At 33.5% G+C, this 24,628-nt stretch overlaps 3 protein-coding genes, 1 long non-coding RNA gene and 3 other non-coding genes across 11 annotated transcripts in view; 3 read left to right on the forward strand and 4 right to left on the reverse strand.

The window, feature by feature from the left end:
- The first annotated feature begins 1,044 nt into the window (after positions 1 to 1,044).
- LOC116415901 lies at positions 1,045 to 4,975 on the forward strand. The gene is made up of 5 exons (XM_031921537.2): positions 1,045 to 2,236; positions 2,309 to 2,487; positions 2,572 to 2,801; positions 2,876 to 3,048; positions 3,120 to 4,975. The coding sequence occupies exons 1-5, from the start codon at positions 2,126 to 2,128 to the stop codon at positions 3,189 to 3,191; spliced, it is 765 nt and encodes a 254-aa protein (XP_031777397.1). The 5' UTR covers positions 1,045 to 2,125; the 3' UTR covers positions 3,192 to 4,975.
- A 1,290-nt stretch (positions 4,976 to 6,265) lies between these two features.
- Positions 6,266 to 11,483, forward strand: LOC100114518. 4 transcript variants are annotated; one of them, XM_008207419.4, is made up of 4 exons: positions 6,266 to 7,239; positions 7,333 to 9,353; positions 9,984 to 10,191; positions 10,270 to 11,483. In XM_008207419.4, the coding sequence occupies exons 2-4, from the start codon at positions 7,365 to 7,367 to the stop codon at positions 10,569 to 10,571; spliced, it is 2,499 nt and encodes an 832-aa protein (XP_008205641.1). In that variant the 5' UTR covers positions 6,266 to 7,239; positions 7,333 to 7,364; the 3' UTR covers positions 10,572 to 11,483. The 4 variants fall into 4 exon arrangements, with proteins under 4 accessions (XP_008205641.1, XP_016843126.1, XP_016843127.1 ...); XM_016987637.3 differs by having other exon boundaries at positions 6,267 to 7,225; positions 7,293 to 9,353; XM_016987638.3 differs by having other exon boundaries at positions 6,267 to 7,189; positions 7,293 to 9,353.
- A 258-nt stretch (positions 11,484 to 11,741) lies between these two features.
- Positions 11,742 to 14,729, forward strand: LOC100114484 (DNA-binding protein Ets97D). Of its 2 annotated transcripts, none has more exons than XM_008207417.4 (6): positions 11,742 to 11,917; positions 12,320 to 12,617; positions 12,702 to 12,852; positions 12,935 to 13,011; positions 13,089 to 13,323; positions 13,403 to 14,578. In XM_008207417.4, the coding sequence occupies exons 1-6, from the start codon at positions 11,880 to 11,882 to the stop codon at positions 13,918 to 13,920; spliced, it is 1,317 nt and encodes a 438-aa protein (XP_008205639.2). In that variant the 5' UTR covers positions 11,742 to 11,879; the 3' UTR covers positions 13,921 to 14,578. The 2 variants fall into 2 exon arrangements, with proteins under 2 accessions (XP_008205639.2, XP_031777396.1); XM_031921536.2 differs by having other exon boundaries at positions 11,744 to 11,917; positions 12,308 to 12,617; positions 13,403 to 14,729.
- A 2,619-nt stretch (positions 14,730 to 17,348) lies between these two features.
- Positions 17,349 to 24,628, reverse strand: part of LOC116415903 — a 34,302-nt gene continuing 27,022 nt past the window's right edge. Inside the window, exon 3 of the long non-coding RNA XR_004226451.2 lies at positions 17,349 to 20,844. This is a non-coding gene — a long non-coding RNA (uncharacterized LOC116415903). The remainder of the gene's footprint in view (positions 20,845 to 24,628) is intronic.
- Positions 17,843 to 17,952, reverse strand: Mir125 (microRNA mir-125). Its single transcript, NR_039023.1, has one exon. It is a non-coding gene; the product is annotated as a microRNA mir-125 (primary transcript).
- Mirlet7 (microRNA let-7) lies at positions 19,389 to 19,487 on the reverse strand. Its single transcript, NR_039022.1, has one exon. It is a non-coding gene; the product is annotated as a microRNA let-7 (primary transcript).
- Mir100 (microRNA mir-100) lies at positions 20,618 to 20,717 on the reverse strand. The gene has a single exon (NR_039021.1). It is a non-coding gene; the product is annotated as a microRNA mir-100 (primary transcript).

The following is a 24,628-nucleotide window of genomic DNA, read 5'->3' on the forward strand; positions in this document are numbered from 1 at the left end:
ACATTTCGCACTCCCGCGGCAAAATGTAGTACATTTTATACTTTATATTAATGCATGGTTAGCGAGTTCAATTGCACCACGTACAAGTACTTGATTCTTTTTATTTTGATTTGTAATACCTACTTTTATTTATAGCAGCCTACGCGATTTGGATTATATTTATATTACGCTTGTTTTCTTAGAAATTTTTACGTGAAAGCTGAAATTTTGCGTAGGTCTTCTTAATATTATAACGAGTATATTGTAGTTTTTATTTTATTCTCTAAACTTTAAAAACATGGCAGTCTTACATGTTCATCGACTATTTTTGACCTCGCTTCATATTAACCTGCCAACTTTGAAATCGAAAATTACGGAAATATGTTCGGTAACCAATATTGGGAAAAACGAGAATTTTGTATACACTAGACGCATATATCTTCAGAGTTTCACATTGCATACTCTTAACATTCGTTGGTAGGGTTCGTTTTATACACAAGAATTTAACACGAATTTTTATATGAATTCTTTTTACACGTACGTTTTTACATTGAACACAAAGAGACTCGCTACGCTCGGGCGCTTAACCTCGCCGTGCCAGAATGTGCCTCATACGACACTTGTATCGTAATGTACTATGGGTCACTGAAACTAAAGAAATCGCTTCCGCGCATACAAAAGTATATGAAATATGACTATTTCATTTTTTCAGCGTCATTGGTGCACCGATTAAATCAAATTTGGGATGCAAGGTAATGCCATTTTTACGCTCATTGGATAGCTATATTGTTGAGAACATTTATTACTTATTTAATTCATAATTAACTATACATACTTAATAATTATATAGCTAATTTCGATAATATTAATAAAAAGTTCATACAATAAGTTTTCCGGATGTCGCCGCGAAATAAAAAATGATATTTTCGCAGGACGCATTCAAGCGCGGCTCGGTTCCCGCCGTCCCGCCGCTGCGCGCGGAGAGAGCGGTGGCGGCCATGTCGTCTGCGCGCTCCCCTCCCCTGCCTCTACACCAAGCAAATTTCTTTTTCATTAATTATCTCGAAACTTTGCGCTCATCGGAATCGAGTAAAAAATCGTTTCCAATGCAAAATTTAACGCTCTTTCCATTGATGCCAGCCATTTTTTCATAGGTCAAGCCGATCTCGAGATATAAGCAAAAATAACTTTCGCACGCTGTTTTCGCATAGAACCCCTCGTTCTAGGAAGCTGCAAATTTCAGAATCGGCTTTTCCGACCCCGATTTACCAAATATCCAAAATGCAGCCATTTCTACCGCAGGGCGATTTCACAGCTAATTTTACTGGACTATAAGTGCGTGCGAAATCAGTGGATGAATGTGCACATATTGTTCGCGTTTGTGTGTGTTTCGTCGCTCGGAATTGTGTCTGCTTCGTCGCTCGGCTTTATTGAACCAATCAGAACACAATGAGCGACTTGATGAGTGAGTATTCAACAGAATCGACAGAAGACGAGACAGAAGAGGTTAAGTCGGACGAACTATCTCCAAACAACGAAGGTGACTTCGAAGACGATGTGCATATCCCGAATACGGCAGCAGAAAAGAAGTCTCCTGAGACAACAACATCAAATCCTCCTGTAAACGAGAGGTCGACTTCAAAACCGTTCGAGTAGATGCACATACATCGGGCACGGCAACACTCGCGGAGACAGTGGCGGCCCGAAAAAAGTCTCTTAAGACAGCAACATCGAGTGCTCCTGTATAGAATAAGTCGGCATCAGCTTCTAAAATCGTTCGATCGGGTGTGCGTACACCGGGTACGGCGGCGCTCGCGGAGGCAGTGGCGGCCCGAAAAAACTCTCCCGACACAGCAACATCGAGTGCTCCTGTAAAAAAGAAGTCGGCATCAGCTTCTAAAATCGTTCAATCGGGTGCGCGTACACCGTGTACGGCGGCGCTCGCGGAGACAGTGACGACACGCAGTAATTCGCCCGAGACGTCATCGAATCTTTCTGTAAACAAGAAGCATCAATGTAAACATCAGCATCTAACACCGTTCAAGCGGGGACACATACATCGGGTACGGAGGCACTCGCGGAGGCAGCGGAAGCACAAAGTAATTCGCCCGAGACGTTGACATCAAATCTTCCTATAAACGAAAAGATGTCGACATCAGCATCCATCACCGTTCAAGCGGGTGCACATACACCGGGTACGGCGGAACGGAATAACTCCTCTCAGCCCTCAACGTCGAATTCTTCTGCCAACGAAAATGTGACACCAGCTACTGGTACTGTAAGTTACTGTATTAACAAATAATGTTACTAATAAAAGATATATTTGTAGGGATTACACGATTATCTACGGAATACTGGTGAAGGGAAAATTATATTACATTCTTACAAAACGAATGGGAATTTATTACTTAAAAATATTAGAGCAAAATTGACTCGCTTAGTCATCAAAAGAGAAAGAGATAGGTTATTAAAAAATGTGAAACCTGAAGATGCGTTAGATTCTTTTCGGTAGAGCATTAAGCATAGTTTTAATCATAATATAATTCGTAACAGTATACAAATGGATTTTAATTGGTTTTATTAATATTCCAGTATAAGTTCGCAACATTTTGAGAAACTTGCTCAGGATATAGCTGCAATATTTGAGGGCGAGCAACCAAATACCTATTATATTCCATCCACTACAAATAATAAAATACGGATACCGGCTTCTGGAAAATTGTGGGACCACTTCAATTATCATAAAAATGTTTTAAGAGCGAATGGTCATTTACGGAAATCAACCACTGAAAACACAGTAGCTGTAAACATATCACAATCAGGTTTGTGTTTTCAATGTTGATAATAATAATAATAAAACTTTTGTCATGTAATTATTTAAAATATATCGTTGTAGAAGATGGTATGCTCAAATGGTTGGAGACAGATGTAGAACCTAATGAGATACTTGAGCAATATTGGATTTCTACTCACAAAGCACGTAGATCAGAACTGATGGTCAAACAACTGTCAGTTGCTGATTACATAGCCAAATATTTATGTTTACAACTTCAAAGTGGAATTTCTATGGTAATAATAATTTTTACAATGATATTCAACCAAACAAAATACTTTTGTAACAGTAATCCATTTTTTTCCAGATCTTGAAAGATTTTAACTTACTATATCCAAAGGAGGCACAGCTACTCTACGATAAATGGAGTACTACTTAATTATAGATTAATGTTGACAGAAACTTATCCAGATTTTATTATATTCGTAAGATTACGAATCGCAAATAGATGATGTCCAGGGGGTCGCCGATGTCGGGATTCAGGGCTCGCATATATAAAAATGCATTTTTCGTCGATATCTCGTAAAGGGAAGCTTTTCGTGAAAAACGGACGAAATTTTCGCCCCATGTATGGGGCTCGAACATTGAATTTCCATTCGAGTAGTAAATTAAATTTTTTTTTAATTTTGAGGTTAGGAATCCGTTGTTTGTTTTCGAAACGATGCGTCCTTCCTACAACTCCATAAAGCTAGAGAATGACGTCTACAACTGAGCCTTTTCCAAAAATTTACGGAGCGCACTTCCTAGAGTCCGTCATCGCCGACCCCAAACACCTAGACACGAAAAATTATGTAGCGTACTAGATAGCTGCATACTTGAGGCATTTATTTATTCGTGAAGCAATCGTTCGAAAATATAACCTCTAATTAAAGAGCTCTCGATGCTTATAGGGTAGGTGGATTTGAGGTTTTGTTTTTAGATGAAAAATTATCACCTCCGCTTGCTTTCCTTCTATGTGCTGCGCACAAAAATTAAAGCTCGAGATATACTATGCTATTATTTATGGATTGCCGTTATTTATTATTACTTTTAGTTTGTACATGTTGAAGTACTTAATATATCAGATATGAAGTTTTGAACGTAATAGTTCAGTTTAGGTAAACGGATAGCACACACGACTACCACGCTGATGACCCAGGATCGATTCTCGCCCCCGACAAAATTTAATTTAATTTCTTTGTTTCTAAATAATATAATTTTCATACTAAATTAGTAAAAATTTATAATAATAAGTCTAAAATAAATAAACAAAGAAAGAAATTAATTTTTTTATTCCTCAGTGTACATTTCTAATCGATTTAAAATCCGACTTTTTCACTGATTTAAGCAGTGACCATTTCACTAATTCATTCAGTGAATAGTCACTATTTGGCAGTTGCATACTTTTCACTGTATAAATTAGCACATATGCACTATCAATCAGTGAAATTTCACTATTTTACACGGAGAGAGTGCAAAATAAATGAGCTTCTAAAATTTCCTCAAAATCTGTCCATGTACTAGGCATTTTACCTTATAACTTTTCTATAACTTTTGAGTAATGCACACCTACGCTCCGCCGGTAACATATATGTCATATCTCTCCAAAACTAACATTTGGACCATCGGACTTTTCTGTAAGCAGCGGTTATGCGTGCAGGGCCAGTGAACGGAAAATTCTCGAACACTTTCTGTAACTTTTAAAAGTCAGGAAAAGAGTGAACACGCCAGTGTATCTAAAAATTAATTTTTTTTTGGCCTGTGAGATAAAAAATTACACGTTAAAAGGGTGATTTTGACGCCAGGTCGCTTGCTGTACGTAAGTTTTAAGGTTAGATATTGATAATTGAATTTTTCAAAACCCTTGGGGCTAGTTTGTACATCAAGTACGGGGTAATATTGTACATAAGATAAACATAGAAAGATATGGACTCGAAATCCATTTTTCATAAACATGCCTTTAGTACTTTAATCATAGCTTAAAATGGTTCGCAGATACTAAAAAAAGGTCAGTATAAATGCGGTATGCTCAAAAAAGCTGTCAAATGCCGCATATATAAGCTGTGGTAAGGGATGACTGACCTATAGTAGCGACATGGGTCGCCAATATGATATAAAAGCTTCATATCTGTCACAGCACTTACAAAAATAAAAAAAATAAAGTTTGAAACATTATGTATACAATTTTATGATTAATTTTTTCACCCCATTCTGTATTTAAATTGAATCTGTATAATATTGCCTCGAGACCGTTATAGGATTGCCCCACCCCTGGCGCAATTTTATAAAAGTTATGCTTCGTTAGAGTTGTAGACGGATTTTTACAGTGGCCTTTTAGGAAGCTGAAAATGTTTGTATAACAACTTTAATCCAAGTACTTGAAGCCTAATTGATTGATTTTTTATTTTTTTTAACGGTTTTAAAATATAAAGCGACAAAAAAAGCGTTCAAGTTCGCTCCCCTCTCCCCTAATTACCGTAGAGGATATAAAGACAAAATTAAGAAGAAATTATAAGCAATCTTGTTTATCTTGGATCTGTTGTTAAAGAATAAAACAGCTTTGAGTAATGGCATTGATGAAAGTGAGTTAGAAGTATTGTTGTAAAGCAAAATAGACATAAGGAAAAGATGTTTTTTTGCCACCATCAATAAAAATACCAGGCTGGCCAAAAGATATAGCAAGAAATATACATACCTTAGCATTTACAATTAGGAAAAAACCAAAATCAAAGCAATACAATATTTTTGCAGCTATACTTTAGGATTATAATTCATGTATGCTGTAGCTATAAGTACTTACAGATTTTTGTAAACATAAGAATTTTCTATATGATATAGATATGTGATATGTATATACAAGACGACAAAAGAACTAATTTATTGTACTATATTATTATAGTTAAAAAGCATTGGATTCGGATACAACTTATATAAAGCATTTAAACATGTAAGTTTCAATTAAAGCTAAAAAAATATTTTATTATTGAACTCGATTCCTGGAGTAGAATAATTCTATTTTACAGGATAACAAAAGTGAAAAAAAGTCATTTACAAGTTAATTTTGCACAGAGTATTAGTTATATCTAAAAAAAACAGAATTTATTTGAAAATAGATAAGAAGTACTTGGTAAACTTATTTAGATAACACCTGCTGTTATAATACAATTTTATAATATATTATAGCATATACCCCAGTTCAATTATAAGCATCATACTGTAAAACATGCGTGCCTGGAAATTGATTAGGCGATTTGATTAATATTTACATTTAAAATATTCCTTGCAATAATTATTGTACCTTTATTATGCCCGATCGCCAATCGACTTTTTATTAATCTCTGACTTAGTTTCTACGAGCCTCTGAGTTTCTTATAGTTGCATTTTGAGCCTAAGACTTTGTATAATTCTATTGTACACGTATTTCTGTAAATTCAATTGAGAATAAATCTATCATCCATTTTAAACTGTCAACCACGAGTTGTATATATAGCGGAGCAGCTGTCACGAGTACTATCGGCTACAAAGTAAGTCTTAGAATTTCGTTCTCACTCCCGCTGTAAATTAATAGCTGTACCGCTTAACTGAAGTGTCGCGTTGGGGTTATATTTACCTGATGCGCGCTCGTCACTTTTGCCCTAGGCAGTCGGTGCAAATTGCCGTGCTGGACTAGAAGTTCATTCATTAAGGTCAAGTAATAAGTATTTCTAAATTACACGAGTATTCGCACCATGGACTCTAGTAAAACAGCTATAAAATAAAAATGTTAATATATCCTCGTCTATATCTATACATACTTGCGCGCGTATACCTGCGATCCCACTTTGAAATTCGCGCACTCTTTCTCCAAGATGGCGCATCTCGGAAATACCCTGTATATAAACGATTGCGCTTCGAGCGAGCTTCAAGTAGACAAGACAAGGACGCTATACGTGAAAGTACCCAGATCAAGCCGCTATCGCACGTGTAGCACACGCGTTTCAGGAAATCCGATGAGCCAATGAGGCTTCGTTTTTGCAACGTACACAAAACGAAAGCAAGCTTCTATTCGCAGAAACGGTTTTTGGCGATGCCGATGCCTCAGAAGCATGCTTCTGCTGCGAACAAGTTTCAACAAGCCGTAAACTGCGAATGCGACCTACGACTGAATGAATGTATAGTAGAAAAGGCGGTAAACAAAGATAAGGTGTGTCGTAGCAGCACGTAGCGAGTCGAGTCGGGGATGTACAGCACTCACGGATAGTAGGAAATCAAGGGATCCCCGAAGTTGGCTTATATACAAGTGATTTCAACAACGTTTTTGCAAAGTATACTCACACAGTTACTTTCTTGAAGTCTAGTTGAAAATAAAATCTGTAAAGTACACAAGCGCCTCACTGACTTCGTTTTTTCTTGGAGCAAGTAAGGCATTGTAACAAGGTTGTGTTTTCTCAAAATGTGAATTGCTGAAGGTTATGAAATATCACTTGCTTATTATATTCTATATGTTGCTTTATGTTTGTAGGTTATAGGGAAATAAAAAATAAGTGTGCATTACTGTGCAGATATTACTGTGCTGTACTTCTAATCTGGCTGAATGGAGGCAGCTGTAGAAGTACCACCAAAGAAGCCAAGGTTAAAACAAAATCTTCAATTGTCAGAATGCATTCGCCAATTCGAGTTGCCTCAGCAATACCCCAGTACAATAACAGAACGATTAGCAAAACCTGGCTCGCAAAAAAGTACTGCAACAATTCAAACAAAAAGCATGCAGAACATTATCTCTGCTCTGCCCTTTCCTGGAAAGATGAAATTCATTCCAAACAAAGAAGTATTGATTTCAGACAGTTTGCAAAAACTGAAATTCAAGTTACCAGATGGAAGAGACGTAGGTGAGGTGAAAATTGTCTTGCCTGGCCAAGACGAAAAGTCTCAAACAAAAGTTATCACAATGTCCAAAATTGGTAAAACCAACGAGAAGCCCATAACTTGGACTATAAAGTCGCCTGGAGATAGCCACAAACCTAGGATAAAAACTATCACAAAATTATCCAACGGGTTACCCATTCCTGATGACAGCCTAACACAGTCTGATGACACGTCTCTTTCAAAAATGAAAGTTCAGTTTCTAAATGGTAATAATAATAGTAGTGCAACAAATGGAATTAAAAATGTTGCAATGGTGTCCAATTTAAAAAGATTATCGAAAACAGATGCTAATGATTCTAATAAGCAAAATATCATAGTGCACAATACTGATGGTGGAATTTTAAAAAAATTAGTAATTGAAAATCCAAGCATGTTGATGGATAAACAGAATAGCCAAACACAAGTGTTTTTAAAAAAATTGCCCGGGTCACAAAAAATGGTGATGCTACAGAGAGATGGCAATCAACTAATGAATAAGCCTTTGTCGCTTAAACCAATAACACAGAGTAATTTGCAAAGTCATAATATTAAAAACAATGCAGAAAAAATAATATTCAAAAGCGCAATAAATGGTTCAATAATTCGTAAGAAGGAACCAGCTCCTACAGAAAGTACAAACCACCATGAAAAGAAGAGATCGCATTCTGAAATCAATTTAGATGATTGTAATTTTAACGGAAATAGTAGTATGCAGTCTATCAATGACGATCAAAGAAGAAAACAGTTGAAATTAAATAATTCAACCAAATCAACTGGAGCCATTGGACCTAGAAAGAATATTATGGTTATTGTTCCTAATGAAGAAGCTGAAAAATTATCAAGGCCATCTAGTTCTGCTGAGATGAATAATCTAGATTTTTTACAAGATGATGATATAATAAATCTTAATGAAGAGGCAACATCAGAAGATACAATATCAAATATAAAAAATAGCGAATTGTCAGATATTCGTATTGATGAAGTGCATTCTATTGAAAATGAAGCACTGGAAGTAAAGAAAAACCAACCAAGTAGTGTAAATAATGACAAAAATGCAAAATCACAAGACAGGATTAATCAACTTAATATTTTAAAACAAGCTGTACTTAGTGTCCAAGATGCTGATCTGCGAGCAAAAGCTCTAAAAGCTTTAAAAGACTGTGGTATCAAAGTAAAAAAAACTGTGCCTGCAAAACGTCCTATGAAAATGATAAGTGAATCTACGACGCAAACTGAAGTTTTTTCTCTTTTAAAGAATGATGAGTTTCTTCAAATTAATAATGAATCTGAAGATATAGTTAAAATAAAACACAGTCACAAAATGATGAAACAATCAATTAATACATTATCTTCTAGAAAGACAAATCATAATGTTTGTCCAGAGTCAGAACAGAAAGAATTTAAAATGAATCTGGATAAGTCATTAGAAAAACTATTTCCGGCTTGCAAGGGTATAACAGATGTCAAGGATGCTTTTGAACAAAATAAAAAAGCTTATGCTAGAGCAGTGTTAAAGCAACTCGAAAAGGACTATAAAGCAGCTAGAAAGCACGATGATGATGGGTTATTAGGTATCCATAAAGCTGTTTTAAATAACAGCATACAAGAAGTTCAAAGGCATATGTTAATGTTAAAAGCAGCAAAGCAACATATTGATGTTCCTACACTAGACAATAAGGTAATTTAAATAGTTGAAAATTTTTTTTTATGAATTCAATTGAGTTACAAAAAAAAAGATTTAAATAATTGTTTAATCAATTATTTTTATTTTGATAAATATAAAGATCCATGAGGTAATGCACGATATTGAAAGATGATAAGTTGAGTAAATAAGTATATTTTAATTCAGCTTTTATCATTTACAAATCATATAAATTTGTACAAATACATTTTGAATACCTTTATGCTCTGATAATTATTGCAATTAAAAAATTGTCTATCATTGGAATCAAATCAAAATATTCATCTTACTCAATACAATTTTTTATATTCTTGTAAAGCCCATAATCATAGAAATCAATGTGTAAAAATTATGCAAAAACTATATATTTTTTCTGAACAATCATGCATAAGCATAAATATTCATCTTATAACTTCTTGTTGCCTAACCTATATAACTACATTTTCCGCTGTGTACTTATATCTACATTCTGATAAGCACCTTATACAAGAATAGTTTTTTAGGAAATATAAACAAACTAATTTGGAATGACGCATAAATAATAATTTATCTTTTTTGAATTGAAACGTTCGTTATTTTAAAATATTAAGTTGAAGTATAAAATTTTTAATATGATTTCTATTTCAGACAAGCTTAGAATTGGCAGTTGAATTTGAAATGGATTCACAAATTGTAAAAATACTGCTTGATGCTGGAGCACAGCCAGTATCATTTAAGCCCATTCATGATTCAGCAGTTATTATAGCAGCTAAAACATCTTCTAAAATCTTACATTTACTTCTTAAGTATATAACACGGAGCAATCGTTCACTATTGAATCGTAGAAATTCTGAAGGTGAGAGATTTTCTGATAATTGTTATAGCATGTATTATATATTTTGTTAACAAAAAATAAGTATTATATTTTTTATAGGCCTAGCAGTTATTCACTACTTGGCACAAAATGGAAATTTAGAAGGTATAACGGAGCTCCTGAAGCATGGCGTGGATGTCAATTTGCAAGATAGTAGATCTGGTCGAACAGCTTTGTTTTATGCAGTTGAAACCAAAAATAGTGATATTCCTCAAGAGGTGTTTAACGATATAGCTCATAAGCTTTTAGAACACGAAGCTGTTTCTAATATTCCAACTTTTTCTAAACACAGTGTACTGTCTATGATTGATGATGTAAAAAGCCATGCTCTTAAAATTGCTTTAAACAAGGCAGTGAAGTAGTAATCAATTAAATAGAAGTGTTAGGAACTAATAGCTTTTTCACACACGTAATTGTAAATATTTAGTACATGTAAAAATATGTGGCACTTTGAGTTTTGGGTTCTTCAAACATTATTACTCGTTTCTGATGGTACCAATTTTTCTATTTGATTTTGCTGAATATATATATGCTTCATACCGTATTTTACGATATTGTTACAGCAAAAAGTTGTTAAAATTTTTATAACATTATACAGCAATTTTCGACTCATGATCAATATAGCTTTTTGCAAAATAAATAAGAGTACAACAGCGTGGCATTAGGTTAAGGAATTGTAGGTAAAATAGACTGAAAATTCTGAATTCAACTTAATCGTAATAAGTAAAGTTCTACTAATTTATCTTTCTGTAACATATACATTGTTAAATGTTTAAGAATTCTTTATTATGTTTTGATATAATTAATACCAATACATTTTAATTTCAAAAGTGAAAAAAATGATATTTAATTAGTCGAAAAATTTTCTTAACATACAAGAAGGCATAAAATGGTAATCAATGTAAACCAAGTCAGTATCCGTTTTATTCAATTATTATTTTAAATTATCTGCGACTAATATTAGGATAACTCTAACAAAATAAACCAATTAAGTTTTGTAGTAAATATTTTTTACATTAATTTTACACTCCCTGTTTACAAATCTTGAAAGAATCTAGTTGTTTTTTAACTTGATTTATATTAGTCAGAATCGTGTTATCAGAATTATGTTATCAATCAATGGATAAATAGTACAACTATTGTAATTATCATCAAAGGTGAACAAGATTTTTGTACATATTTTGTATTATAGATCAAAGCGATTGTATCAAATATATCATACAAAAACAAATAAATACATAAAATTTGTATTAAAATAATTAACATTTTCATTGAATTGTAAAATCTTATAATTTTTCCCTTATATATAACTTAAATAAATGTACAGTTAATATCAATTATACGCTCTAAATGCTTTTAAAATTGTCTATACAACATATAATGTGCAGATAATAAAATTATAACTAAATCTAAAAATTAAGTTATTTTCGCGCGTTATTACTGTAAGAAACTGCGCATGCGTAACTTCTAAAACATATATATGTGTATATATATATATATATATGGCGTATAATCCGTATAATATACGCCGTACAGTTGGCTAATGTTGCGCGTATACGAACAGTTTTTCACACGTTGATTTGAGCATTCAGTGCTTGTTCAAGAGTATTAACGAGCTTATAACAAACAGAACTTATTCAGATATTGTTTGACTTATTTACTTTTTAACCATGGATCATATTAACCAACGCAAAAGCTCTGATAGAAGGTTATTATCTTAAAAAAGTACCCGTTCTTTTCATAACCTTAATTCACCTAATTAGTATATATCAACAATTTTATGCTTATAGTTGTTAAAAGCAATAAATATCCTTATAAATATGGTACAATAGATAAGATTAGAAAAATATTTTTTGTACAATTTCACATTGTATAACAGTTAAAGTCAATATCAAATGTTCTTTATTTACATTAGTTCAAGCGACTATACCATTACGTCACATATTCTTGGATACTGTATTCAGTTTATTAATGTTTCTTATTTTTCTCAATCAATCACATCATTAAGTACCATAACATGAACATTGCAATGTGTAAATAAAAAGCGTGATACTTTAATAATAAAAACTCTTAGTACAGCACTCATAAGCTACTAAAGAATTTTTTTCAGCTATGACACTGATGAAGATTCAGACTTTTCAATGATGAAAAGAATAAAAATGGAACCAGATGGTATGTTATCACAAGAAGATGATATTATGGCTCAATTGCAGCAGGAAAGTTCTGACCTAGAAGTTGAACCAGCCTTTGCATTAGAAGGTGCAACTAATGGCGATGATTATAACGAAGGTGTACTCATGCAACACATGGACATTAGGGAGCCTTTATCAACGCTAAGAAATCTTTTGGAGCAGAGAATAGGCATTGAACTATCGGATTATTCCTTTTGGTTGCAAGATACTCAAATGGTAATATAATAATACTTTAAAATTTCTAAGTAATGTTTAAATAGTTTTGATGAGTTAATTGGTGTTATGTTATTGATTAAATAGTTGGAAAGTCATAAAAACTTAGTTGATCAATGTGTACAAGGGGAAGGTTTGGTCCAAGTTAATGTTCAAATAAGACAACCGCAACGTCGTATAAATATTGTGGATGTTCTTAAACCTGCAGAAGATTACATTGATGTAGCAGAAAATAGTTGTGAGTATAAATATTGAAAATAGTATTATCCGATTATGAAAAGTTATAATTCAATTATGTCAATTAACTTATTTAATAATAGCACCAGAAGAACCTAGTTCAGAAGAAAATAAAAATGTTATCAGATGGATGGTTGATGCACAATATAAAAAAGATCAGGTATAAAACATTGTACTTAAATTTCTTAAATATTTGTAATGATAATGATATTAACAAAATATTAAACAACTTTTTAGGAACGTTTAAAAATTCCTGCAGATCCAAAAGATTGGACACAAACTCATGTAAAGCATTGGCTTCAGTGGGCAGTTAGACAGTTTAATCTTGTTTCATTAAAGTTAGCAGACTGGAATATAACAGGAGCTCAGCTTTGTAATTTAACACTTGAAGAATTTCAAACAAAAGTACCTCTAGACCCAGGTGATGTATTTTGGACACACTTAGAGTTACTCCGAAAGTGCAAATTTGTTGGTATGTTGATTAGTTTCTGATCCATATCAATAGTAAATTCAAATCTTCTTATAATAATGACATTCAAACTTTTCTCAAGCTGTTGTACAAAAAGATGCAGTACCACAAACAAATGACACCACACCAGAAAAAAGCATAAAGCCTAAAAATCCAAAAGCAAATAAGCCTCGACCAATGGTGAATCAGCAACAACGTATGGTTAATGTACCATTAGCCAATTTGGAATCTTCTTCTCTTGCATTAGCTTCATCTAGTAGGACAGTTAACAGTGGACAAATACAACTATGGCAATTTTTATTAGAACTCTTAACTGATAGAGAACACAAAGGTGCCATACAATGGGTTGGAACAGAAGGAGAATTCAAGCTCAATCAACCCGAAGCTGTTGCACAATTATGGGGTGCGCGGAAAAATAAGCCTTCAATGAATTATGAAAAACTTAGTAGAGCGCTGAGATATTATTACGATGGCGATATGATTTCCAAAGTTCAAGGTAAACGCTTTGTATATAAATTTGTTTGCGATTTGAAACAACTATTAGGCTATTCTGCTGCAGAATTGAGTAAATTAGTTGATGAAGGTAGACAATATTTCTGATGAAATGAAACATTGTTTTAATTGTGGAAACGGGTTATTGAAAATGTATACTCTTCAAAATAACTGCGTTTTATTAAAAAAAGACTTAGCTTGTGAAAAAAATGGCTAGAATATTTTTGTAAATATACGTTTAAGAAATTTCTTGAATTCGATTTCCAATAATGCACTGCTGCAGTTTCATAATACTCACTGAATAACCATTTTCCAATCTTCATGTAAATAATTTACTCACCAAAGAATTAAAAAAACACTTGGAAAAATTATGCATAAAAACGGTTATTTGATAACTTTATTAAACTTGCAAAACTTCTAAATATTATATTTTCTTTTTTATATTTATCGGAAGAAAAAAATCATTTTATATACCAAGCTGCGAAACCATTTCAAATTCTTGGAAGTAACATAATATTATTGAAAATCCAAGCAATTAAATTATCGATATGAACCAGTGACTCAAAAAACTACACAAATTAATATTTATTGCAAGTGCATTTACAAAAAGTTTTGCTTATTGTTAAAACATTTTGAACTTTGTAGCAAAATCTTTTATTTTATTTTTTTAAATAATAACAAAATGTTTCCATAATTTTTATTGTAAATATAATGCTGTGAAAAAGTATCAAATCGTTTTAAAGTTCAAATAATTCTGTGAAAAAAATTTCTTTTCATTTCTGATAGAGTTGGCAAGTATAATTTCTCATAATGTAGGTATGTATGTACAATATTTTGACCATATTAATGGTAGTGAAAATCTTTTGAAATATACAATGTAAAAGTTATGATGAAAATTTTAATACTAAAAAATAAAACAATGTAATATTATATTAATGAAGAAGTATGTCAAAGAAATAATTACTGAATACCTAACATATGTAGGTAAAAAGTGATTTTGTGTACATGCTGTAAAATACTGAAGATTATGCTAATTTACAATGAATTCACAAAAATGATATATATATATATATATATATATATATATATATATATATAACTATATATACATATATATTTCTATACAAACGTAATTTTTCTAAAATAGTTTTGTAAAATTGTGATACCGATATTTTTAAGGATTATTATATAAGAAGGGTGAAAATCCTGTAATTATTTGTAAGTATATGGATAAAAGAAAGGCAAATATTATAATTTTATTAAAAATTTTAATAAATATATATAAAAATCAAATCGCAAATGGTTTTTATTAAGAAGTAACATTGATTAATTATATTAGATCCATCGTAACTAGATCCATTATAAATATCAATGCTTTAATTTAATAATTTTAGCAGTAAGTTATAAGCGATAAAAACGAACCATGCAAGCAAAATACTAATTGTAGTAGGTATTTGCTTTATCTTTTTTAACGAGGTTCTAACAGTACTGCCCTAGTCAAAATGTGTGGCAATGTGCCCTTTTTGTTTATGATGATTTAGTTGCAAGATAGACTGCGTAGGAAAGTTGTACAGATGAACTGAAATGAAAATTTGTGATGATCAATTCCTTTTCTATAATTCTATTAATAGTAATTATCTAGGGAACGTTCTTTACCAACGCTGATTTGACTCATTTTTTGTATGATTGTTTTTCTGAGACACAAACAAACCTCAACGAAACGAACCTGTGTACGAAATTTCAATCATATCTTAATGTTATCATTCCATTCATGATATATAAGAACCTTCATGAACAAGCGCTTAAGCTTAAATACAAAATTTTCTTTGTAATATAAAATAATAACTGCTATAATACATGAAACCGCGCAGAACGTGAAACTCATTGGACTAAAATACTTGTTCGGCAATATCACAACCAAAGCAAAATACAGTGTATAATACCAATTTTGACTAACTTATCTGAAAAGTTCTTATTAGATTTTATATTGCACTTATTGTTTTTAAACTATCTAGATCCAAATGGTACAGCGACCCAATATTGGTAACCATTTCTAGCCCAAACGTAAATTAAATGAGTTCCTATCATATTTTTTAAATTACTTGAATTTAATAATATTTAAAACGTTTGAAACACGAGAAATATGGTGTGCACCAAGGAATACACTCTAAACCTAAAGTTGAAAATCAGGAAGTGAAAAGATTAAAATCTACATTTTAAACTTTGTAAGTATTTAAAAGTTAATGGTATCCTCACAGAGAATTAATTGATGGATTTTAATCTTTATGCAAATCAATTCTACAGATTTGTACTTAATTGTAATGCTATCATTTTGAGGATATCATTAACCACTTTTTAATATTCATAAAGTTTAAAATGTAGGTTTTAATCTTTTCATTTCCAGATTTTCAACTTTAGGTTTAGAGTGTAAGTGGGCTTTTTGATCTCGTGTGGTTCTAGTACTTAATCGTCTTCGGTTCGCAAACGCACTCGTTTCCGGCTCGTGCTAGCTTACCTCTGCTCGTACTGCAAACTCCACACTCTGTCTAAAAAAGCCCACTTTACGCCCTTGGTTCACGATATACTATTTTTATACAATAGTACAAATATATAAAACACAACAAACAGTATTATCAACTATTGTGGTCTCAAATATAATAACAGCATTAGCCATATGTTAATAAGTCTTCCAGTTATCATTCCTGTAATAGCTCAATTGGCTATAGACGCTACAGTAATAATTTTAGTAGAAAAATTTATTTGGATACAAAATATGTTCAATAGACGGCGCCACCGTATTCGCCTATCTCCTCTAACAAATTGCTGGAACGATATCGAGCTAAAATATGAAATATATCAATATATACAGTATACGTATAGAGGTTTGATGTCTACTCTTGTAGCCGAAATACGAAGCTTTCTAGTAAGCCGGTGCAGTCAAATGTGGATATCTCAATAATCAGTTTGTTAAATTTAGATTTTTATACTTGTCTTGTAATTTGCAAAATTATTATAATGAATTAATAAGATTTGTTTACTATCTCTTAATAGCCCTCAACTCTTTTATAAATCATTTATTGCAGTTAAACTGTTATTAATCTTAACTTTTTTAACGCTCATAATTGGAAAAACATAAATTAAATTAGCAAGCGTCTTTGCACTACTTTTTATTTTAAATTACAATCATCACTAGAAATTTTATTCTGTTACACGAATTGCATTCCAAATGCTGCTTGTGCAATTTTCTAAGCTGTGTTAAGCCAATCTTACAAAAGTAACTGCAATCTATGTAAGTCAACAAAATGTTTATAAAAGATACTTTTGAAAAATCGCTTCTCTGTACAGCTATAAAAGATACTTTTGAAAAATCGCTTCTCTGTACAGCTATAAATTATACCATTTTTCGTAAATACCTTGGCGTTTTACTCGAATCATTGACTTTCTTCTTTTTATTTATTTTAAACTGCAAAGATGTGCCCACAATAAATAAATTTCAAGCAAATCAGGGTTTACATTAAAAAACTCGTTGAAAAAAGTATATCAACTATACATCATTTATTAATATGAAAATCATATACACAATAAAAGGTAAGTTACATTTTTTATTATGAAAATGTTTACTTGAAAAATATAAGAACCACTCGATATATTATAATATTATAATACAAAAATTGTATCATTATTCTTTTTTATGACTACACAATGATTCGTGGTGATACCGATTTTTCAACAGCAGATAAGAATTTCAAAAGATAAAAAAAAACATAGAAATTGAAGAAAAAAAAATATAGTGAAACTTAAATATTATAGTAACAAATACAAATATTTAATTTGATGCGTGTCATGAAAAATGCAAACATAAACTGATCCACAATAGAAAGAAATAAACAAATAAGAACGGTTGGTGAATAAAATGTGTATTAGAAGTAAGCGCTTGCACAAAAGTGCAAATTAATCAAGCTTATCGTAACATTTCTAATTATGCGTCTTTAGGTAAGAAATAATGATGTAAGGACTGACTTTTGATCTGTCAAAAGGCAGCACTCATCGCCAATACCAGAGAATCTAGCCTGTGAGATATCGTACGCGACGTCACAAGTTAGGGTCTCAGGGAACCGGCGACGCGGCGGCAGGCTTTATTCAATTTGCCCGCCAGCCACATTGCCAAATTTTTCTTCTGGCTCACATTCGCTCTTTACTCTTTCATACCCCCTGTGGAGTCGCATTCGGATTTTCTCTCTCTCTCTCTCTCTCTCTCTCTCTCTCTCTCTCTCTCTCTCTCTCTCTCTCTCAGACTATCGATTTTACCACTCTTCGTTGGCCAATACCTTTGTCTTGTCACGCTTTACGAGCTTTTTAAGTTTCACACACGATTTAAAAGTTTGATCAATAGTTTGCGGTCATAATTGATTATCAACATTTTCCTTATTGGGCATTTATTGTACTGAAAATATTATTATATACTGGACTGTATGACGCACTAAGTTGAATGCAATAATAATGTATGGATTTACCAGCTACACGAAATGCAGGTCAGTTTGAGTTTTCATACGGCTGTTTACGTTCACAAAAATTTTCTTTGCATAACTTATTTTCGATTTTTTTTTAATATTACTTACTTACCGAGACGTAAATGGATTACAGTATTTATTTTCATTGACTAACGAAAAATGGTTACTTTATATTTTCATCTCAATACTGTAATTATTTGAAATGCAATTGATATAAATTTCTATAAATTATTGAAAAAACAATTTTCATAATAATTATTCGCTTTTTCTCTCATTAGATCATTTATTTATAACAACAAAACTTTAACATGTTTTTTAATATTACAGTATTGATACTCATACCAACATCTATATGATCAGTATACCATTCAACACGATGTATTGATCGGTACATAATCAACGCTTTTAGCTACGCATGGCAAAATTTTAGATTGAATGTATGAAACATTCAGTATGAGCAATACACAGTCTCAGTTTACGCTTCCGATCTATATACGCACACAATGTATATACATTATACATACGTCCCATAACATCAATATAGAGTATATTCAACAATATAAGGAATATTTAAAACGTTGTAGTATGTTGTATTCTAAACAAACATACGTCTGCGTACATGATAGTATATTACGTGCCTATGGACAGTCCATATCTCGTAAATGGCAAACACGAGATATGGGCTGTTCAATTTTCCTCCCATGGTGCGTATATTATTTTTCTTCACACCAGCACCGAAAATGCACATTCCTCTCCAGGCGCCCGGGAGGGAATGTGGTACTTTCGGTGCAGGTGCGGAGAAAAATCGTTATACTTAAACAGGTATCCAGTAATGGCTCATATATAAAAAATTATAACAAACTTTTATGGTACATATTTAACAACAATTAGGTATATGTGTGCGCGTTCTTTATCATCTTTTGACAGGGGGTAGTGGGAGCACATCCGGTCCATCTTTGATTAATCAGTAACTTTTTCCCTGCAGTTCTTGCTTCATTTTTGCGTTATGCGACGATATTCTAGTGCAAGGCTGGCATCTTCTTCATTGCGAAGTCCAACGCCGAGGCGCCGACAACCGGGAAAGTTAGCAAGTTGTACAGTGGATTCCATAATGACGAATTTTCATTCCCCACTATACAACCTACTACCTCACCCAGGCGTCGCCGCTATTTTTTTCTAACTGCTCTTTGTGCTTTTCGTACGCATTTATAAATATGACAACGTGTCACATCTTCGAGAAGATGTTTTTCGAAATGACATCAGTCACTGTAATTCTGCAAAATGTCGAATTGAAATATTCAATTTCATTCGCTCTTGCTTACATGTATGCACTCGAATAATGTCTTAAGAAGCTCGAAGACATGTTTCCTAAATTCCTAAATGAACTTTGCTTCGGATCCTTCCACCATTGGTAGCTGGACCAGCAAGGTATGAAAATAAATTATGTAATTAGTTTATAGGTATTATTCGTAATGTTTATACTTTTGAGCATTATAGCCTGAATGATTTCGAACAATGAAATTTAAGTGATATATATTGAAGATATTAAAAGACGGAGCATAATATTATATTATAGTGCAGTTAGTTTGAAGTTTTTCTAAATTTACTGTCTCTGCAGAGTAATAATATAATGCCAATTCATGCTCTTTTAATTGATATCGACTATATCGTATAAGCGTAAAGTAGCATAGCATTGTTAGATAACAGCAATAAAAATATGGCACTATATTTTTTAGCTAAAAATTTAATACTTTTTTATCTATTGTGTTGGTACACAGTATTTAAGCTCTTATTTGAATAGATAAATAGTCTAAAGTGCATGATATTTTGAACTTTGAATAGCTTATCCTTCGAACCTCTTAGATCGGAGTCTCAATTATTTTTCTAGTGCTGTCAACCAGGGTGTGACTTTGATTAATTGTTCAGGTACAGAATTGAGCTTGTTTATCAAGATCTTACGTTTCAAATACAAGTTTACCATTTTTACTAGTCAATCAAAATCGCCAATATAGTCGCGAAGCTCTTGAAAAATGATATATCTCGTGAATCAATCGTATCTTCGATATACCTTTCATGCAGTAAACTTTGAATTCACAATTACAGATTATTATATGAACTTATATTAGTCTTAAACTTATCAAAAAAGATAACAATATGAGCGTATAGAAGAAACAGCAGATTGTAATAGTAGAAGCCGCATAGCAAAGAGTCAAGTCAGAGTACAAAAGAATCAAATTATGAATGAATCGTTGGTTAGCAGTGCATCGAAGGTCTTTAGTCTCGTTGTCAATTTTACGCCGGCCTGACTACATGTACCGGTAGATAGGAGCTTGCGGTATGCATATAAAAAAGCCCACAAGTTCGGATCTACGGGTTAGTGTCATCAAGTAGCTGATTATGACAATTTCGTGCCATCTTGCCATCTGGCTGTCACTGTTGCCGCTTCGTTCCAGCTAAATCTCACCATTCTCAACATTGCTCGAACACCATCGAAGACAATCCCACTTCCACTTGGCCGCATCTGTAACAGCAAAAATGTCAACATTAGAAAAATAGCACTTACACTTATGTGGAAAAAAAAAGTGTTTGTATTTTGAAAAGATGCTAAATTAATATACGCTCATATTCAATTAAAATTGTTAATGTAGAATTTGATACTAAAACCGACCCAACATCTAATTTTTTTTTTCGTTCAGCCAATCACAAGAAAAGTTTGACTAAAACTTTTTTATTAACTATTTTCGCAGAGCCTAGATAATAAAAGTGGAATACTACTGACTGGCTGTGAGAATGAATTAAGAGAGAGAGAAACTGGGAAAGTACGAAGGAAGAACAATTAAAAATGCGCTGTATTCCTCAATTTTGCACACGAGGTTTACACAGTATCACGTTGTGTGTATATATATATATATATATATATATATATATATATATATATATATATGCGTTGGATAGAGACCTTTATGTATGCAGAAGTCATTAAAGCAAGTTGTCGACGCTCAATATGTGTAATAGGTATATCGTTAAGTGGACGGACGAGAAAGCGAATTGCTCTTCATCTGAATTAACGTCAATTATCGGTTCGAAAGTCAGGGCGATGATAAACTTTTTTCAAGCAAAGCTTGTTTTTCATTTTTCTTTTTTTTTTCAATTTTTTCACTTTAGCTGTTATTAAGTGAGATTGTGAAAAAGAAGAACAATTAAGCAAGATTAAATTTCTGTTCTGACAATACTATCTGCCTAAACTTTGAATTGAATTTTTCAAATTTATAGACAAATTTTATTTGATATCCGCAAACACAACAAATTATTTTAACTCGTATTGTTTATTTTATTTATGAATATTTGTATTTTTTTTAGACATGTGCGAATAATACGACCATCGGTTTATTCGCATCAGCACCAGTTGAGTGAAATGATTCAAAACGATCCATATACATTATGCGATGCTCCATAATCTGAAAGTGTAACCCGCCGGCTATCAAAGTGAATTTACCACTCCGATAAAAAGATCAGCGGATACACGCACACGCAATGGCCCATCCTGCAGCGCGTATTCTATACACCGGTCTTATAACTCTTGGGCTTTCAGCGGCGCTACGCTAACCAAGAGAATGTGGGTATGCGTGTGCGTGTGTTGCGGATCCCCGTACAACACGATAGAGACTAATTTTTGTCTGCAGCGCGAAGGAGAAGAAGCCCGATAGCAGCATCATGTACATATTTTGTCTCGTCTATATATATATATATATATATATATATATATATATAACTATACACTGCATGGATATACTGGTATGGACACCGTTCATGGACGCACTCTTTTAGTCAGTCCCGCGCACGCTTGCGTTTGAATGAAACACGCTCTCGTGTACGACGCGGGAATATGAATGGAGACATCGCGAAAAATTCCTACACGTCTGGCCGCTCTCCTAACAAGGATCGAGCTTGTCGAACTATTATATGCATTTATTCTTGCTGGATCAAGTTTCGTATTCACTTTGCTATTAATTTAACTTTTGATTTTCATGATGTATTATATATAGAGGCTAACATTATAGATGGGGAGCTTTCATTTTTTTGGTGATGTATAAATAAATCGATCAAAGAGTGATTCAATGATCAAGAACTCTATCGAACACTATTTTTAGTAAAGAATTTTGATTTTGAATTAATTATGCTTTTAAATTTGGGAGAATATAAATTAATTATATCATATATTTTAAAAAATATAAAAAACACATTAAAAAAAAAATTAAGTTGTGTAATCTATTCGGCACCTATTACTGAAATGGGGTAGGGGCCACCACACCTTTTACATAGATATACTATATATACTGCTAATGTTAATTTACGCAACCATTTGCTCCCAACATCCGGAAAACCGAGGGCTTTTAGGGCTTAAAGTTGCCGTAAACTCCATGCAGACACCTTTCAGTTGTACCGCAAATCAGTGATTCAGAACAGCACTGCACACCGTATACATATACAGGTTTCACTTATTATCTGAAGTAATTTCAAAGACACATAACCGGTATAAGATATTTTTACAACTTGGTGTTAACGATATCAAGGTCTGTCTTTTTACAAGCACAATACTTCCTTTCGACTACATCATCGTAATACACATATGGCACAGAATTAATAAAAAGTTTTGAAATTCTTTTTCAACAAAATCTGTACGTGTACGAGAACTTTCAAAGGCAGGCAATCGAAAAACCTTCGCAAAGAGGCAGCAGGTATATAATACAACTACATCTGTGTCGGCAGCTACAGCGAGAGAGATCCCGTCCTCGGTCGCTGCACCGGGCAAATGCATCGCGCTCTATATAGATATACTAGACTACGGTATCTCGGGCAGAGCAGCCGGTTCGCGGTCGCCGGCCGGCACGGCTCATCCCCCCGACTGGCGCAGCCGCCGACGAAGAAAAAGACGAGCGAAGGAGCTGAGCTGCGAGAGAGCTGCTGCTAGCTGCGCTGCCTTGGAAGGATCGGCTTTGCGAGGAACGGATTTTTTCGCCGACACGGAATTGAGAGAACAAAAGGAGAAGCGCTTTTAAATTTTTCGAGGATAATTACGAAACGAGTTAAACCTAACGCTAATCAATATATTGTTGATCGAGCACAGATCGCGTGACGACGTTTTGCCGGGTGAGCCTCTCTTCCGACCATTATCATCGGGATGTCGCACGTAGAGATTCAACGTGTACTTAATTTATGGAACGACCTTGAAAGCGATACCCACCAAGAGTCTGTGGCCATGTCCCTGCGAAGTTGAAATCTCGAAAAACGAGCTGACGGAGACAAGGGTCAACAAGATAAAAGGTGCAGCAGTGAACGAAGTTCAACGATGCAACAGTGCAGCGAGCGCGGGAACAAGCGGGAGCAAAAAGACAGGCGCGGAGAAATAGAAAAAAGCGAGACACGATGGACGGACGAAAGAGAGATAAAAATATCAGAGGGTCAAGAGAGAGAGAGAGAGAGAGAGAGAGAGAGAGAGAGAGAGAGAGAGAGAGAGAGAGAGAGAGAGAGGAGAAAGAAGGAGGACAGAGAACACGTAACGGTCGGGGCATATAATGAAAGAAGAAGGAGAGAGTGGACAGACACGTCCCCATAGCAACAAAACGGGAGGCTCTCCCTGTGGCAAGAGAGAGAGAGAGAGAGAGAGAGAGAGAGAGAGAGAGAGCTTTGCTGGACCCTTATGCGCTTGATACAAAATCGCCGGTGCACAGGTACATATGTCTATGCATTTTATATTCTTTGAATTGCCGCGCTTGTTACAACTCAAGTGGGCTTGGTAAGTGTCAGGAGGATTTTTGAAAGATCCTATGCACTATCACGTATACCTATATGTACATACATGATGAATATTACCGATGCCCGCTCATCCCCTGATGGCTGACTCTTATCGCTTGACTCTCGCGATATCGAAAGGAAATTGAAAAGGGGGTCCGCGAAACTGGAAGCAGCTACCTATATAGATACGGATCCGGTGATTTGAATTCGCGCTGGCTTCGCTGTTATTAACGGGGATGTTATTTCTCCTCGGAGTAATAACAGTCTGCCACCTTCGTTTTTCGTTTGAACTGACGATTATTACCGGTTTGCCGACGAGAGATCGCGAGATGTACGAATTTCAAGATCTTTATAACGCGAATTGCAATCTGTAATGTACTCTATAGTGGAGCATCATGAATTTCTATTACAGAGTGTAATTATATAGGAATTTTGAAATTATTTCAATTTCATTTGATCTTAGAAATAGTAAGTGAAATTTTATACTCGTGTAGTTTTGCAGTAAGTGG

The sequence above is a fragment of the Nasonia vitripennis genome, assembly GCF_009193385.2.
Source record: "Nasonia vitripennis strain AsymCx chromosome 1 unlocalized genomic scaffold, Nvit_psr_1.1 chr1_random0013, whole genome shotgun sequence".
Classification (NCBI taxonomy): domain Eukaryota; kingdom Metazoa; phylum Arthropoda; class Insecta; order Hymenoptera; family Pteromalidae; genus Nasonia; species Nasonia vitripennis.